Below are 18064 nucleotides of genomic sequence, written 5' to 3' on the forward strand. Positions count from 1 at the left end.
AAAAGATTAAAAGTAGTTACCTTACATCAGGGGGACATTGCCTCTACTACACACCATAGACTTGCAAAATAATAGCCCAATACCAGGAATGGACTCCCACTTTTGAAGCTGTTGACCGGGTGTCGCACAGACCCTCAAACAATACTGGCCATTGCTGCTGCTCTTGGTTATGCACCAGAACTTCACAGTAAGACCCTATGCTGAAGACACTACATGCATGAGCTATAGAACAAACAAGGAGAAATAAAGCTGGTGCTGACTTCAAAACCTCATCTTCACTGCCTAACTTTCACAGTGCTGGAAGGTGCTATGCACACTATTTGAAGCAAAAAATTAGCAAGACCCTTACCCAGATGTTAATCCTGTGAGCTAGAACAACAACTGGTCTGGAAGATATGCCTACTTATATAATAATGGCACAAATATTATAGCAATACCAACTGCTTTTTAATTGATTTCAAGGTCCACTTCAGAAGATGGAGCCATACCTGGAATTAATACCAGATCTAGGAACCTGAGGCTACATAGCCCACAGATCACGAGAGAAAGCCTAATACAACTATTGTGCTAAAAGATGTTGTATTAAACTGATTTCTAATTGCCTATCATTATATCCATAAATAAATGCATTGCTCACCTCTCACCAGAGAAGTTTCCTTATGCAGCAGATTGTGATTAACATAGACATGCACAACTGACCAATGTACAGAGAACAAGAGGCTTCAGAGTGCTTATCCCTGATTAGGATACCTATTTCAAACCTCTGTCTTCCAAGGCTTAGAGATCATTGTAAAAGAGGAGACAGAAAGATTGTAAGAGTCAGAGGAGGTGGATGAGCACTAGGAAATGAGAGTTTTCAAGATAGATCACTCATGTGAACTCACAGCAATGCTGCAGCATGGCTAAGTCTCACATAAGCTCAAGTCAGAGAAAATCCCAGCATAGACTTGGGGAAGTGGGTAAGAAACCGTATCCTCAACACTATCTGAGGAACTACTGAAAACTGATGAATGCAGTCTCATCTCATTTAAATGTGAGACTTTTAGTAGTTTGATCAGACTCCAATGGATGAACCCACATTGATGGATCTATAGCCCGTCATATATGCATATACAGAAACTTGGTCATAGAGGTTCAAAAGGGAGATGCAGATATGGGAGGGGATATCTAAATATGATCAAAATATATTGTAAAAAAATTCACAAAAAGAGGAAAAAGAAGGAAATAGAAAAACAATGCTAGTATCCTAAAAGGTAGTCTTTGTATTAGGACACAGAGCAATGATCACATGACCAGTAACTGGGAGGAAATAAAGAGAGAAAAAATAGAATGCTTAAATATCTTCAAGAATTGGTTCAAAGTGGATGGAGAAAATCTCTACGACAGATGCTTTGGTTCTAATTTTGAAAGATATGAAAACTCAATGGCTGCTATGTGGGCCTACAAACCATTATATCCAAACTTCAAAATCAAAATCTAGACCAAATGCTCCTCAATATTTTTTCTATATCACTAATGCTTGAGTCACAAAATAATGGCACATTAAATCATTTTCATGTTGAATTCATGAAAAGGATATTAGAATTTATAAAGGATATAGTTTTGATTTGAAACCAGCCTCTATAGAACATTCAATTGTCATTTTAGAACATGAACACACATATCTGTAATTGCTCAGTCTTTCTACTAACTATTTACTGCTTACTATGAGATGAAGCAGCAGAGAGGAAAAGTAGATATGTATGCACATGTATCTGTCCATCCAAGTATTAAGATGGCTCTCTCTCTCTCTCTCTCTCTCTCTCTCTCTCTCTCTCTCTCCCTCTCTCTCTCTCTCCCCTTGCAAAATGGTTCATGATGGCTAAGAAGCTCTGTCTATAGCTCAGGCTGATCTAAAATATACCGTTGTCTTGCCTCAGCCTCCAGAGTGCTTGGATCACATGTATGTCTCATCATGACTAGCTCAAGATGAGTTTTCAAGGAACATTTTTATTATTGGTACATATATTTAGAGAATTTTCTTATATTACTATGATATTGCTTTTAAGGGCAAAAAAGAGTGGTTTTCTGGAGAAATGAAATTTTATAATGGAGTGTATCTATTTCTTTCTACAATTTTTAGCTTTTTTCTGCATCATTTATGACATTAATGAAGAGATATTATTTTAAAATTTCCCATAAGGATATGTTTTTATATAACATGACTCCTTATATTCAATGGGAATAGGAGCTACTACTAAGGGTAAATACGGCTTGCAGTTTTTTCAATTTACATATGTATATTTTACAATAGAGATGGAAAAATAAATGTATTGAGGAATATTTTCACTTTATGGGTAGATTTAGCATGTTTTATTAAAGTTTACCAGAAAGTCCTGGGAGTCCAGGAGGTCCTGGGATTCCAAAGCCTGGTTGACCTGTTAAGATACAAAACAAATCAATAAGAATAACTGAAATAATGAAAAATTATATTCACATCATTGAGATATTTATGTTATAATATATAGCATATCAAACATGCTGGGTTGATTTCTTTCTTTTCCTTCTTTCATTATCTTTCTTTGACTTCACTCCCTATCTCTCCCCTCTCCACTCTCCCTCCCTCCTTCCCTCCCTCCCTCTGTCCTTCTATCTTTCCTTCCCTCCCTCCTTTCTTCCCTCACTCCCCTTCTTTTCCTTCCTTTCTGAACTGGGAACAGAACTCAGGTCTTGTATATAATAGAAACATTCATTATCTCCGAGTTATTCCTCCAGTCTCAGATTATTGATTACTAACAGAACAATTCTAACATAGAAAACTATATGCATACACATTGACTTGTGGTATCAAATATATTTGTATATTTAAATGAAAATACATAAATACAGATTTGACAGTAAAATAGAACTTTGAAAAATCTGAGCTAATTCTTACAGCGAAAAATTGTACAAGATTTAGAAATCTTTTGAGAAAAGCAATTTGTTCAACAAACATGAGCTAATGTTATCAGGATGCAGAGGAAGAAGTTAATGCTGAAGAGAAAAGTGTGCGGCAGCTTAGAAGATAACAAAGAAGACATACAATTACATTATAGATATAAAAGGACAAACTAAGCAGACCAAGAGGAAATTAGGGAAAGTGAAAAAAAAAATAGCATAGCACCTGGTTCTCCCTTCTGCCCTGCTGGGCCAGGAATGCCATCTTGTCCTGGTTTACCTTTTTCACCTGGAGCTCCTGGTGGCCCAGGATGTCCTCCACCACCTGAAGAACATCACAATAGGTTTTACTGGTTTTACCTATTTTTCCAACTTCCTTTTACTTCCTTCCCCTTTTATCCCATTCAAGCTTTGAACTATTCTATTGAAAAGTAACAAGGTACTTCCAAGACATTATTTCAAATCATGAAATCTTATAAAACAAAGGTTAAACAAAGAAAGGTGATAATGACAATAATGAACAATATGATTCCTCAATATACAAACTTTCCAGTTTATCATTTTAATATGACACTATAATATTCAAGAATAAAGTGTGAGGAGTGATGAGGTACTTTACAGATGCTCATATGAGCCAAGAAAAATGACTTACTTTAGAAATCAATAAAGAAAAGCATTGTTACAACTTGCCATTCATGTTGAAGAAAGCATTATTCCCCCTGGAAGGTCTGGTAGAGAAGATCTTGTTAAGATTTATTAAAAGCTCTTCACTTTATACCAAATACACAGTGATGAGTGAATGATCACCATGTTTTCTTGTCTTGAAAAAGCTCACAACAGAAAATGATTTGACCTTCCCACACTGAATATGATAATCCTGAGTTTTCTAGAACAGCAAAGTATTATTTTTCATGCTTACCTACAGGACCAGGTTCTCCAGGAAGACCAGGATTACCAGGAGGACCATTGATACCTTTTGGTCCAGGAAGGCCTGGGGTTCCTAGAATAAAGAGCTCAATTTAAGAGTTAAAAATAATACACGTGGTTTTAAGAGCTATAATTGAGGCTAAAATTTGTAATGATAGCATTGAAATAATGAAGACCACCAGGGAACCCAAAAGATGTTGATGATTGCTAGACAATGTTAAATTCCAAATTTATTTATGCAGAAGTTGACATTATTATATATTCATAAACACAAAAATTATTACCATCATTTTATACTGCTAATTCTTTTAGGGTTCCATGCCACAGTTGATTTTTAATCCAGTTACCTGTCATTGCATAGGATATTGTTGTTAGATACTAGCTATAATCAATAAAATGGCTATGAGCATTTTTGCTTAGATTTTTGTCAACATATGTCTTTATCTTGAGGAAACAGCAAATTGTGGAATTTATGCATTTAAGAGTAAATTGCATTTTGTGTTTATCAGACTTACAACAGCACGGTATGGGAGAGCCAATTGCTCCAGGTCGTTGCAAAGAATATGTGACACTATCAATTATTTTCATAACAGTCATTTTGGCAAGAATGTGTTGACTGTGATGGTTAATAGCATTTGTTGCCTTTTCATGAGCTTATTGGCCATCTATCTTATTTTGTGAAATGTAAAAATTGGAATATTCTTTTTATTACTGAATTACAGATGATATTTATATACCCTCAGATTTTAGTCCTTGTTAGATATGCCAGTATTTTCTAATCTGGATCTTTCCTCTTTATTTTCCTAATGGTCTGTTCCAATAAAGTTTTAAATTTTGATTAAATTTAATCTGTGATTGCTTTATCATTATTGACTTTCATAGTCTAAGAAAACGTCATTGAAAAGCCTTTATTTTCCTTATTCAATTTCTTTGGTACCTTTATCCATGTCATTTTTATTGTGTAATGTCTTTTTCTGTGCACTATATTCTGTTATATTGGTTCACATATTAATTCTTATGCTAGTATCATACTACCTTAATCACTGCACACCTTGAAGTCATGTAGCACAAGCCCTCCAATAAAGGATTTTGTTTTAAAATACTATTTTGGATAGTCTATGTCTTTTTCATTTTAGAATCAGTTTCTAAATTTTGGTTTTACAAAATCTGTTGAGTTATGAGCTGGAATCACTTTGAATTGATGGGTTCCTTTGGTGACAACTGATATTTAAAATTATTTTTATTCTATGAATATGCTGTATATATGTGCTATATATTATTCATTTACTTCAATATTTAAAATTTTCACATTACTATCCATGGGATAGGGAATCCTCCCTTATGTATCTCATTCTTTGTATCTCTCTAGCTTCCATTTCTGTTACCAATTGGAGAAAATCTTCTCCCTTTAAAGGCTTCTGTGATTAGACTAGTCCCACAAAGAATATTTTTTAATCTTAAGATGAACCAATTTGAGAATTTAATATCTGCAACATCATTCCACAATAGTAACCAGATAAGTCCTTAAATGAATAACTAGGAGCCACAAACACTGGTGGGGAACATCTTAGAATTTTACCATATAACCCAATAACAAAAGGAAAGGGCAATAAAATTTTTCTAGTGAATGATAGCTAAGAGATTTTTGCTGATAGTAAGTTTTAATACAGTAATTACTACATGGAAAATTTCAAAGAAAATAGACTCAGAATGTTCATACATTAAAAGGAAAGTCTCCATGCCATGCCTAGGGAATATATCTAAGCAATGGAAATATCCCACTGTAACAAAGTCTAAAACTCCATCAATGTAAGATCAAGTTGATTCTCAGGCAATGGATTTGCCTGCTAGAACAATAGTCAAAAATTTTCACAAAAATGTAACAGAATTTGGAATCTCTACATTATGGCATTTACAGAATTCAATGCATAATAAGAAATGCGACATATGAAAAACCTGGAAAATGTCAGTCTTATCCAACCGAAAAGAACAAACAATAGAGCCAGACTTCTAGATATTTAGACTGTCAAAATAAGCTGAAAAACATTTAAAAGTTATGTAAATATGGCAAAGAGCCTACAGTTCTTGGGGCAAAGGCGTAGCTCAGTGGTAGACAGTGTACACGTGTGTTGCCCTGAGTTCATTGCCAGAACAAAAAATTAACAAGAAAAGAAATCTGTAGACAAAAATGTACATAATGGATTTGAATAAAATGGGTAATTTCTGGAGAAATGGGATAGCTTTTTATAAAATGAAATAAAAATAAAACTTTCTTATGGAGATTAACAGCACAGAGAACAAATCAGAGGAAAAAAACAGATTAGTAAACTTGAAAGTAGTAACAGCCATCTAATTTAAATTAAAAAGAGAAAAAAAAATCCTGGAAATAAAGCATATCCAAGGCTGACAAGATGGCTCATTAGGTTAAGGCACTCGTCACCAAGCCTTACAACCTGACTTTGATCCTCAAAATCCACATGGTGGAAGAAAAGAACCAACTACCTCAAGTTACCTATTGACCTCCACATGCAGTGGCACACTCATTCACCACACACACACACACACACACACACACAATAAATAGATAGGTAGATAGATAGATAGATAATTTAAAAAATATAGCCAAATCCTTGATGATCAGTGAGATGGTATTAAATAATCTATTATGCCTATAACTGAACTTCTAAAGGGAGAGAACAAATTGTTTAAGAATTATATGAAAAAGAAATAGGAATTTCCTAAAGTTCTTTAAAAGTAAAAATCTTACAGATTCAGGAATATCAGTGATTAAAAAGTAAAATAAGTACAACAACAACAACTTGTCACAAGAAAATCAAACCATTAAAAATTAATGACAGGGGCTAGAGAGATGGCTCAGCAGTTAAGAGTGCATACTGCTCATCCAGAGGACCAAACTTTGGTCCCTAGCACCCATGTCAGGTGGCTCACAACCACATATAATTACGGCTATAGGGGATCTTTCAACTTCTTATGGCCTCTGAAAGGACCTGCAGAAACCACCACACAGACATGCACACATACACATAATCAAAAAATAAATAATAAATCTTTTAAAAACACCAGCAAGAAAAATATATTAAATGCACCCAGAAGAAAGAAAGGAATAACATAACTGAGGAAAATTATTTTAAAAAGATGACTTATTATCAGGCAAAATTACAAATCAAAAGACAGTGAAAGCCCAGTATGGTGGTGCATAACTTTCATCCCAGCACTCGGGAAGCAAAGGCAGGTGGAACACTGTGAGTTCTAGGCCAGCCTGGTTTATATAAAGAGTTTGAGGCCAGCCACTACTACGTACTGAGACCCTGTCTCAAAAAAAAGTTGAAAAACTAGTTAATATGATGAAGGAAACAAATATTGAAAATAAATTTGTAGGTATCGAGAGTGTGACTCATTATACAGTGCTTCCTTAGCATGCAAAAGTGCAAAAGGCAATGGATTCCATCTCCAAGATCCCCATCCTCAACTTCAATATCTACTGAAAATTTATTTTAATATGAAGGCAAAAATAAAGCCATTTTCAGATAGAACTGAGATAATTTTCATCAACAAAATCACTTCATAATAAACGACAGTGGAAGTGTATCAGGCTCTAGGAAATAATACCAAATGGAAGTCTAATGTAAAAATACATGGAACAATTAAAATGGAAAACATGTAGGCAAATGGAAAAATTCATGTCACTCTCCCATAATAAATTCTGTAGAAATCCATAGTCAGTTTAAAGCAAAGATAAAGCTAGAGATGCAATTCTATGGTAGAGCACTTGGCAACCATGTGGAAGGCCTTGTGTGTCATCCCAGCATAAAAAAAAGGATATTAGTAATTAATTGTAAGATTTACTACATATATAAATGTGAAATACATAAACACAATAAGTCTCTTGAATTAAACTATTTTTACATACCTTACATTATATGTGACATGTTATAATGCTGATTTCATATTAAGTATAGCAGCAATTTAAGATTATTGACACCTCTGAAACAGTTACTTAGAATGGAAGGAGCAATAATTAAAAGCCAACAAAAGAGAAAGAACTAAATAGAAACACATACTTGATTAACCTTAAAAAAATTAATAGGAAATATTGCCAGATTAGAAGAAAAGATACAAATATGGTTATTTACATAAGATTTTTTAAAAAATAGGTAAAAATTTAGAATATGAAAATATATACTATATGAATACCAAGCATAAAAATTCTGATCTAGGGCCCAGCCCCACAGCTTCTTGGAGCCAGCAGCTTGCCTGGTCCCCAGGAGCCCTCGGGCCTCTTCTCGTTTTCACCTCCCTTTGCATCCCTGGGGCAGGCATCTGTCCTGGGCCCTGCTCCCAGGCCAGCCCAGCCATCAAATTCCTGAGGCCAGCATCTTTCCTGGAGGGATCCAGACCTTAGGAGAAAGCCTGAGAGCATCATTCGACTTGGGCCTCTGTGGGAACTCCTGAGCAGCAAGATGAAAGCAACTTGGCCACTCCAATATAAAATAAAAAGAGAGAACTTGAAGCCGAGACCTGAAAAGCCAGCTTTTCATGCCCAACAAGTAAACCACAAAAGTACATAGAGTTTACAAAAAGAAGCAGACCTAAACTCAACAAAGGAAGGCTTGAGTCTCACACAAGAACCAGAAATTACAAAAGAAATCCACATGTCAAAGTCACAGAGAAAAATAATAGGAAAAGCCAAAGTAATATGTCCCCACCAGGTACATTCTTCCAGAGGAGTACAATGAGAACCTCCTAGAGATAACACAGGATATGGAACTCGAAAGAACAATTACAAACATGATAAAATAATTCAGCAAATTTAAAGAACACACTAACAAAGACATCAAAGAACTGAAAGACAATAGGGATAAACTTCTGAATGAATTCAGAAGAGTTAGAAATATTGAAAAATGCTTAGGCTGAAATGAAGAAGTAATTGAAACACTCAGTAAGCCAATTAGAAATGACAGGAGAAAGCCTCACCAATAAGATGAATGAAATGGAAAACAGAATATCAAGACTGGAAGATAAAGTGGATGAATTAGACCACTCAAGCAAAGATTATGAAAAATTTAAGAAAACACAAGAACGGAATATGCAGGAACTGTGTGACACCATAAAAAGACCAAACTTACGAATCATAGGCGTACAGGAAGGAGAAGAATCTTAGGATTATGGTATGGACCAGATCTTCAACAAGACTGTAGAAGAAAATTTCCCAAAATTAAAGAAAGACATGCCCATATGAATACAAGAAGCATATAGAACACCAAATAGACAGAACCAGAAAAATTCTGGTCTATCTCTATGGATAACAAAGAAAATTCTAAAGGCAAAAGCATTATAAACTTAGGGTCTTTAGCAGTCTCCATCTGTTGCAAAAAGAAGCTTCTTTGATAAGGGGAGAAAAGGTACACTTGTCTGTAAGTATGAGAATGCATATTTAGAATAAAGTAAGAAATTACTTTGTTTTAGGGATGTGACAAGATTCGGTATTTCTCTAGGATCTATGACCTCTCTAACTATGAGTATTTGGCTATGTTTACAGTACCACTCAGGAGTTCCCTCCCATTGAGCAGGCCTTAGACAGACACTGATTACTCCCAAGATGTAAGTGACACTCCCGCACCAATAGCAATAGTTTGCTGGGCCAGACATTGTTCTTTATTAGGCTTCATAACTGGATAGAACCATTGATTGATTTTCTCCCTTGGCAGCTTGTATAGTATCCTCTGATACCATGAGAGCTAGTCTTCATGGAGGAGGCTTCCAGATCAGTACCAGCTCGACTGCTCTGATTCCTGTGTCTGAAGTGTGGTTTTACCTTCAAGTTCTAGGAGGCAATCAAGGGCTGTGGCAATAGCCTGTGTTATTTTGAGGCTTTTTTCAACTACCCTGCCTGGCACTGTGGTTTTTGTTATATAGCCTATGGCTATATACATGCACTTATATTAATTGTATGTATATTTTTTCAGCAGGACTTTGAATTAATACTTTTCTCTGGTTTTTCATACCATGTATTATTTATCTTTTCTCTGTTCCACTGTATAACCTTCCCTGCTCCCTCCCTAGTTAAAGTCCCCTCCCTTTCCCCCTTTCCCACTTTGTAACACCTGTGTCCTATTATCTCCTATTTATCTCCATGATTTCCTTTCCATTTTCCTGGATCTTGCAGTTACACCAAGATATAAACTCATATCAAGGAACTTGGAGCTAAGGTCCACAAATGATAGAGAACATATGTCACCAGAATCAGTTAAATGCAGAGAATAAGTGCTTGTGAGATGCTTAATGCTAAGTGACATCTTCAATGCAACCACTACACATAGGATGAATGCTTCTCTCCACCCTTGCCAAAGAGGTTTCTTTATGCAGCAGATGATGATTAACACAGACACCCACAACTGGCCAGTGTGCAGAGAACAAGATGTCACAGGTGCTTATCCCTGAATAGAACAGCTATTTCAAACCTCTTCCTCCCGAGGCTCAGGGATCATTGTGGAAGAGGAGGCAGAAAGATTGTAAGAGCCAGAGGGGGTAGATCACCACAAGGGAACAGAGTCTTCCAGACACCTAGTCAGTTACTCATATGAATTCACAGTCATGATGTTGGCATGCACAAGTACTATGCAAGCTCAAACCAGACAAAATCACAGCCTAGACATGGAGAAATGGTTAAGAAATACCCACCCAAGGAACTTTTGGCAATTGATAACTGTTGGGAGGGGAAAGACAGTGTCTTGCAGGGATGGAACTCTTGGTAGGCCCAGTGAATGGACCCACACTGAGGGGCATTTGGGGACACAAATTGGACGCTATAGGCCATATAATATATACAAGCGGGTACATTACTTGGGTGGGGAGCAGTGGGGGGAAGAACAGACAGGGGAGGGGCTCTAGATACCAGCAAACTATATTGTAGAAAAATTGAAAAATTCAATAAAAAATGTCTTTAACTCTAGTTCAGGGAATTCAATGCCTTCTTCTGGCCTCCATATGTCAATATCTGTATATCCTCTGTCTATCTATCATCTATCTATCTATCTATCTATCTATCTATTTATCTATCATCTATCTATACATATATGTATATATGGATGGTGCCCTTACATACATGGAGGAAAAACATTTATACACATAAAATAAAAATGAATAAATTTTTAAAAATGCAAATGTGCACTCACATATATGCAGGCAATACACTCGTACACATAAAATAAAAATAATAAAATAAAATATTAAAAAATGTAAATGTTAAAGTAAATTTGAGAAAAATTTATGAAATTTACTTCAAATATTAAAATACTATTTAGCACAAAAATATGGTCTTTAAGCAATGGTAAAAGGGTAAACTCTTCAAGAAGTCCTAGGTTCACTGAATATATATATTATCTGAACACACAGAGCAGAAAATTGTCAAAAATATATACAGTAGTAAACAAACATTGGAAAATTTAACACCTACTTCTCAGCAGTTAAAAGAACATTAGACAAAATGCTGTTTAGGATACACATGATTTCAGCAACACTAACAACTAACAACTAACTTGAAACTATGGGCACTTATGGAACACACAGAATTATAAGATATAAAACAACAATTATTAATATTAAAATGTATAAGCACGTATTCAGATCACAACAGAATTTGTAAAAGTCAGTAACAGAAATATATGTAGCAAATGCCTAAGTATTTCTGAATCAAGCAACATCTGTGCTGGAGAGCCTTGTTCGTCAACTTGACACACCTGGGTAGAGGGGGCCTCAATGGAGAATTGCCTCCTGTGGCCATATCTGTGAAGCATTTTCTTGATTTTTGAGTGCTGTGGGAGGGCCCAGCCCAGGGTGAGCAACGCCACCCCTGGGCAGGTGGGTCTGTGTTGCGTAAGAAAGCAGGCTAAGCATGGGCCAGAGGACGAAGCCAGTAAGCAGCATTCCTCCATGGCCTGTGCTCCTGCTCCTGTCTCCAGGTTCCTGTCCTGAGTTCCTACCTTGGGCTCCCTCAGTGACGAACTATGACCCAGGAGAAGTAAGTCAAATAAACCCTTTCCTCCCCAAGTTGGTACTGGTCAGAGTGTTTTTTCACAGCAACTGAAAGCAAACTAGAACAATACCTATAAACAAATTCTTTGAATTAATCAGTGAAATCAACAAATTCTCTGTAAATTTAAATTCCTAAAATTCATTATTTTTTTATACTTCCAACAAATAAATTTGAAGATGAAATAGGAAACCAATGCAACTTATAAGTGCCACCAGAAGTCATCAAAATTTCAGGGATAAATTTAACAAAAGATGACTAAGATTTATAAAATGAAAATGAAACATATTGTTGAATCAAGTCAAATACCTAAAAATGGAGAGAACATATGCAAAAATTGGAATGTTAACTATAGTTAAAAGTTATCTACAGATTTATTTTAATTTCAGTAAAACGTCTTGAAGGCATTTCCTAAAAGAAATTGATGAAAAGATTCTCAAGTTTATGCAAAAGATCTTTAATAGAAAAGATAAGAATTTTAAAACTACAACAAAACTGCAATACTTATACTATTATATTTCTAGGATGAACACAAGTTCACACAATTCAAACAGTTTTGCATTCAAGCAAAAATAGTAAATAAAGCAGTGAAACAGCATGCAAAAGTAGATCCCCTGCTCTCACAGTCATTTGATTTTTAGCAGTGGAGTAACTGTAATAATGTATTAGGTGTCCTATAAAAATTGGTGTGTAGAAAATAGACAGTAGTATGGAAAAATGAACACTGATTGCTATCCTATACTATAAAAATATTTTAAGACAGATAATAAATGTAAATGTGAATGTTTAAAACATTAAAAGTTATAAAAATAGTTGAATAGTTCCATACCTTCAAGTAGAAAAATATTTATTGAACAGTATATAAAAGCACTAACCATGAAACAAAAGATTGATATATTGGACTTTAGTAAACAACTTTGCTTATCTGTAAGGCAGCATTTAGGTAGTAAAAGGCAAATCTAAACTAGAAATGTCAGATTTGTAATATATATCTGACAAAAGACAAATACCCCAAATATGTGGAAGAGTTGCTCTGAATCAGTAAGAATAGAGGAAAGCAAGTCAATAAAAATGAGTAAACAGCCTTGGGGAGGTTCTTCAAATACATGGTAGTCAAATGGCCAGTAAGTATATGAAAAGCTATTTAATACAGTTTTCAATTATTTATTTAATAAGTGCATGATTAGAAGCATTTCATTACAGCATTAACATGTATCTCTTTCAAAATTGGCTGTAAATTTTTAGGTTTACAGTTGAATTAATACAGTTATACAATATTGAAATCAGTATAAACTCTATAAGGCATAAAATTGAATGAGGTTTTAACCTTTAAAAAAGATCTCTATTTCATTTTAAAATATACTGTTTCATACAAAAAATCGTTTTTAATGCTACTAACACTTAGATGTTTGCACATGTGTCTCTAATCTCTATGTATCTGATTATTACTAGTCACAGTAGGTTACTTTCTGAGATCCTTGGCACCTGAGCATGGATATAATGTCATCAAGTAGATTTCAATGTTAATGTTTTTATTTTTAGTCATTAAGGAAATGAGTTAATGAATAAAAACCTCAAGAAGGTATTGGTATTCTGGGGCTGGAGAGATGGATCAGCAGTTAAGAGCACTGGATACTTTTGTAGAGGACCTGGACTCATTTGCCAGCACCTACATGGTATCTATCCATGCTTAACTCCAGTTCCAGGGGATCCGATGCCCCCTTCTGGCTTCTGTGGGCGTGACACCTATGGTGCACTTAACATATATGCAGGCAAAACACTTATACACATAAAATAAAACTAAAGTTTAAAAATAAGGTATTTTTATATGACCACTAAGGTAGATAAAAATTAAAAAGACTGAGAATACCTAGTAATGGATATGGGAAAATGGATGTATTGATGTACTGTACATTGCTGGTAGGATTGCAACTTATAAAACCATTTTGGAAACCTGGTATCATCTCCTAAACTTAAATGTATACCTACCCTGTGGTTTCAACGAATATACTATGCGGTCTTTTAAAAATTTTTTGAATAATTCATATATTTTTGAATTATACTATTTAACTAAAATAATTCAAAATATCATACTGTTCTAGGATGCACCCTACTCATGAAACAACCCAACTAAAATTATGCAACTCACATTTTATTTAAATCTTACAGACAAAAGTAATTAGCTTTAACTAATAATGCCTTATATTTTGCTTTGTTTCAGTATGCTACTACAGACATATAAGAGAAATAGTGATGTGATCAAAGCATTTTATCTTTCTGAAAAGTATATTAATGAAATTATTGTTACATATTTAAAAAATCAATCTGACATAGCTCATTATCAGTTTTATGGGGAAAAGACAGATAACAAGCTTTGAAACATTTAGAAATTAATTTTGGAAAATGTGTTTACAGTTCTAATTTGGTGAATTTAAGTACAGAACACAAATGACACAAGTGACTTATGTTCTTTTTAAAACAGTTTCACATTTCCTTAAATTTATATTTGGCAGAAAGATGAATTGTTAACCAATTTACAATGAATATATCAATTATGTGCATTCCAAAGATCAAAACTACAGGGTAGATAATTTAGAAGTAAATTCTTAAACAAAGAACTTTAGGACTTATCACTGAAAATTAAAGTCCTAAATTTGATTACTACTTGGCCCTAGTATAGAAAGTTCTATTCATGTAAAACAAAATAAATTTTTGTTTTAAATGTAGTTGTCCAGATAATCAATTTAAGACCGAAAACATATAAGGTCCTATTTATTATAAACTAAAAACTTCTTAGCTACTGTTTTTGATCCACATTCTAGCACTGGCCATCCTTAAATCAATATTCTCTTAATATACTTGCATCAGTATTATCTTCAGAATCTACAGCACATCAATATAATTTTTAAGACATTTTATTCCATCTAGTGTATACAAACTCTTGGTTGGGAATTGAACATAGACCCATGGAATAAATCCAGTCACAGTACACTGTGCTCAAGAAGGCTCCAGTGCACTGTAGAAATGTAGTAAGCTACAACCTCTTTTTCTGTTTCCTAGGAAAAAAATCACACATAAATTCATATCTCCCCAATACATTTATCTGTGATGCGCATTACTGATACTTTAGTTTTCAGTTTTAGACAATTATTTGTTAGTATTACTACTTTGCATTTTATGGTTTTTTAAAACAATTACATTTTTAAATGTTTTTAAAAAGTCATTATAGTCTGATTGTACGTGAAAAAGTGTGAACATCAGCTTGAAAATTATAAAGTCTTAAAAAGACTCATACTTAAAGTTAGTCAATAGGAGAACTTCAGGGTTCAGAATAAAAGAACACAAAATCATTTTAAAATTCCATACATAATCCCTTTCACAAAATAAATCTATAACCTTGCTTCCTTATTAAGAGTAGAGGGGAAACATCAGAAACCAGCTCCTGCTGAAGATTGTATATATTATTAGCAAAGTAATGTATTGTTTTTTCTCCTCACATTTTCAAAGTAACCTTTCAAAAATATTCTTTTACATCCTGGATGTTCCCCTTTAAAACAGCTCAGCCTGTTCACTGCACAGATTTAAAATTTGACAGGAATTTAAAGATTTGTGCTACATGAAAAATGAGTATTTCTAAACTAAAAAGTTACCTATATATTTAACATTACGTGCAATTAATATAAAGGATAGAAAGCTTTAACTCCAAATCTGCAGAAGTTTTAGTAGTCTAAGAGAAATCAGTACATGTACCCAAGAAAGATATATTGAAGAACAGAAGAAGGTTAATGTCATTTTTATAATAGTACTGACCTGAAAACACCCAGAAGTCCATCAACCAGAGCATGCATAATTTATTGTAAATTTTCTTTTTTTTGGTAAATCTTCAATTGACTATTACACAGCGATGACAAGGAACAGACATGACATGTGCAACATAATTAATGAATCTTACAGACATAATTGTGAGTGAAATAAATCAGATGCAACGATACACTGATACAATGCATAATTCCTCTTGCATGAATTTCACTAACAGGCAAAACTAACTGATGGCGACAGAAGTTACAGTAATGGTTATCTTAGGGTGAGATGTTGGGAAGGTGCTCTGTGAAGTGTCATGGGTAATGAGATGAATGAACTTTATATTTTTGTATGGTGGATTCATATGTATATTCACTGGTAGAAAATTATCTATTGTTTGGAATATTTGTGTAATTCCTCTTACGTATATTATACTTCCATTAAAAGTTTAGGAGAAAGGTAACAAAAAATCCATCCATATCACTGTGCAATTCAGAAACCAAACTAAAAATAAAATAGAAACATGAACAAGCAGGTCCAATAATCAAGTTCAGGCTATCTACTTGACTATGCTGCAAAGTCTCTTTGCTTGAATGACTCAGTTCTTGTCATTTGAATGAACAGTATGATTGTTCTACCAACAGCTACCAGCTGTGTGCCTGCGTACAATGTACTAAAAGGATCAGCAGCAGGCAAGGGCCAGCAAGAGTATATTATCACCCACAAAAACAGTAAAGCCTCTTAATTGATTTGTGACTAGCTGTCAAAAATTGAAAAATGCTCCACCAAACAAGTTTCTCTTCCCACAGGATATTGTCCTGCTGAGTTGGTAACACTCATTCTCATCTTACACAGAAAGATATTTGGGAAAAGGTAAAGAGTTGCTCTGAGATTATGTTCTTAATCAGTATGGAAGAGACAGTATAAAAGTCTGCCAAATAGGTTGCTATGTGATACCACCTAGAGTAGAAAAGAAAGAGAAAGGGAAAGGAAGACACATTAAGAAAAGGAACACCTACCTGGGAATCCAGGCAGGCCTGGTTGTCCTTTTGCTCCAGGGGTGCCTGGCAATCCAGGCAAACCAGTATTTCCCACAGAACCTTTGGTACCTGGGTTTCCTGGATATCCAGGCAGACCAGGTTCACCCTGAAAACATGAATAAAAAGACAAAATTGAAGTATCTTCCTGACTTTGGTTGTATAACAATATAACATTATTTATAGTGCTTTTACTATATGCCAGAAACTGCTAAGTGCTTTAAATAACTTACTTCATTTAACCATCACAACAGGTGCTGAGTTAAGATTTTGTCATCTCCATTTATAAATCAGGAAACTGAATCTCAGAGAAGTCAAGTGCCTAAGGTCTTTAGTAAGTGGCAGAATTAGGATGTGAACTGAAGCCTATCAGATCCCAGGACACATGCTATTCCTGTGTTACATGGATGTATCATTTTCATTAATCCTTAATAACACTATTATAAAGATACTATTCTATCTTTTTAATATACTGACTATTATACTGTCTGGCTGCATGTTATAATGATGCATCTAGCAAGTGGTGGAATCAGAATTTTGTTTTGAGATTGTGATTATTATTTCTGTTTTACTTTAATGTAATTCATAGCTTATACTTAGTACTCAATAGCTACAGAATGCTCTACTGTAAAATGTTGATTTCATCTTAGCACAAAGAATCTATCAGTTCTTCTGTGGAAAAATAATAGTGTTTCTTTCCGGAAGCCATCCTGGACAGACAGCTTGTAACCTATCCAAGTTGTAGTCCATGGGCTGCAAGTTGCCAAAGATAGCTATGAATATGTCTCAACACAAAAATTATAAACTTACATAAACATGAGACTTTTATTACAGTTTTTGATAATTTGAGTGTGTTCTTGCACAATAATTTTGTATATGACAATTTCATGTCACTGTGTCAAAAGGTTGGACACACCTGTGATTTCAGGATAGATTCTTATTGTCTATGACTTTAACAGCTTCATATATGCAAACTGTAACTCTTCAATTTCACTGAAAGTATCTTTGTAGCCATAAGCAATTTATATATTGCTATTTTCTTCAATGAATATTTACATTATTTTTTCAAATAAAACCTTAGAAAAATTCCTACCCACTTTTATAGTTTTGAAAATTTTCCCCACTACCCATGAAAACATGTACCATAACTCAAAATGTCTATTAATCACTTCTCTGTTCATGAGACTCATGTTCTCATCAACAACATGCTAGTGTTTAACATCACCAACAGAAAGTTTCCTTCTTCTTATACTTGTTTGGGTGAATAAGAGCTACTATTTGAAACTTCTGTGTTTCTACATATTGGTACTAAGTCTTTAAATTAATGCCT

General features: G+C 34.3%; 1 protein-coding gene across 4 annotated transcripts in view; it reads right to left on the reverse strand.

Moving 5' to 3' along the window:
- Col4a5 (collagen type IV alpha 5 chain) overlaps positions 1-18064 on the reverse strand; it is a 281900-nt gene that overhangs the window by 48301 nt on the left and 215535 nt on the right. For all 4 annotated transcript variants that reach the window (XM_017803140.2, XM_017803139.2, XM_017803138.2 and 1 more), the window contains exons 37-40: positions 16717-16843; positions 3836-3916; positions 3143-3241; positions 2367-2417 (exon numbers count right to left, since the gene is read on the reverse strand). In XM_017803140.2, coding sequence (XP_017658629.1) covers positions 2367-2417; positions 3143-3241; positions 3836-3916; positions 16717-16843 — 358 coding nt within the window. The remainder of the gene's footprint in view (positions 1-2366; positions 2418-3142; positions 3242-3835; positions 3917-16716; positions 16844-18064) is intronic.

The sequence above is a fragment of the Nannospalax galili genome, unplaced genomic scaffold (genome assembly GCF_000622305.1).
Source record: "Nannospalax galili isolate Female #2095 unplaced genomic scaffold, S.galili_v1.0 scaffold25, whole genome shotgun sequence".
Taxonomy (NCBI): domain Eukaryota; kingdom Metazoa; phylum Chordata; class Mammalia; order Rodentia; family Spalacidae; genus Nannospalax; species Nannospalax galili.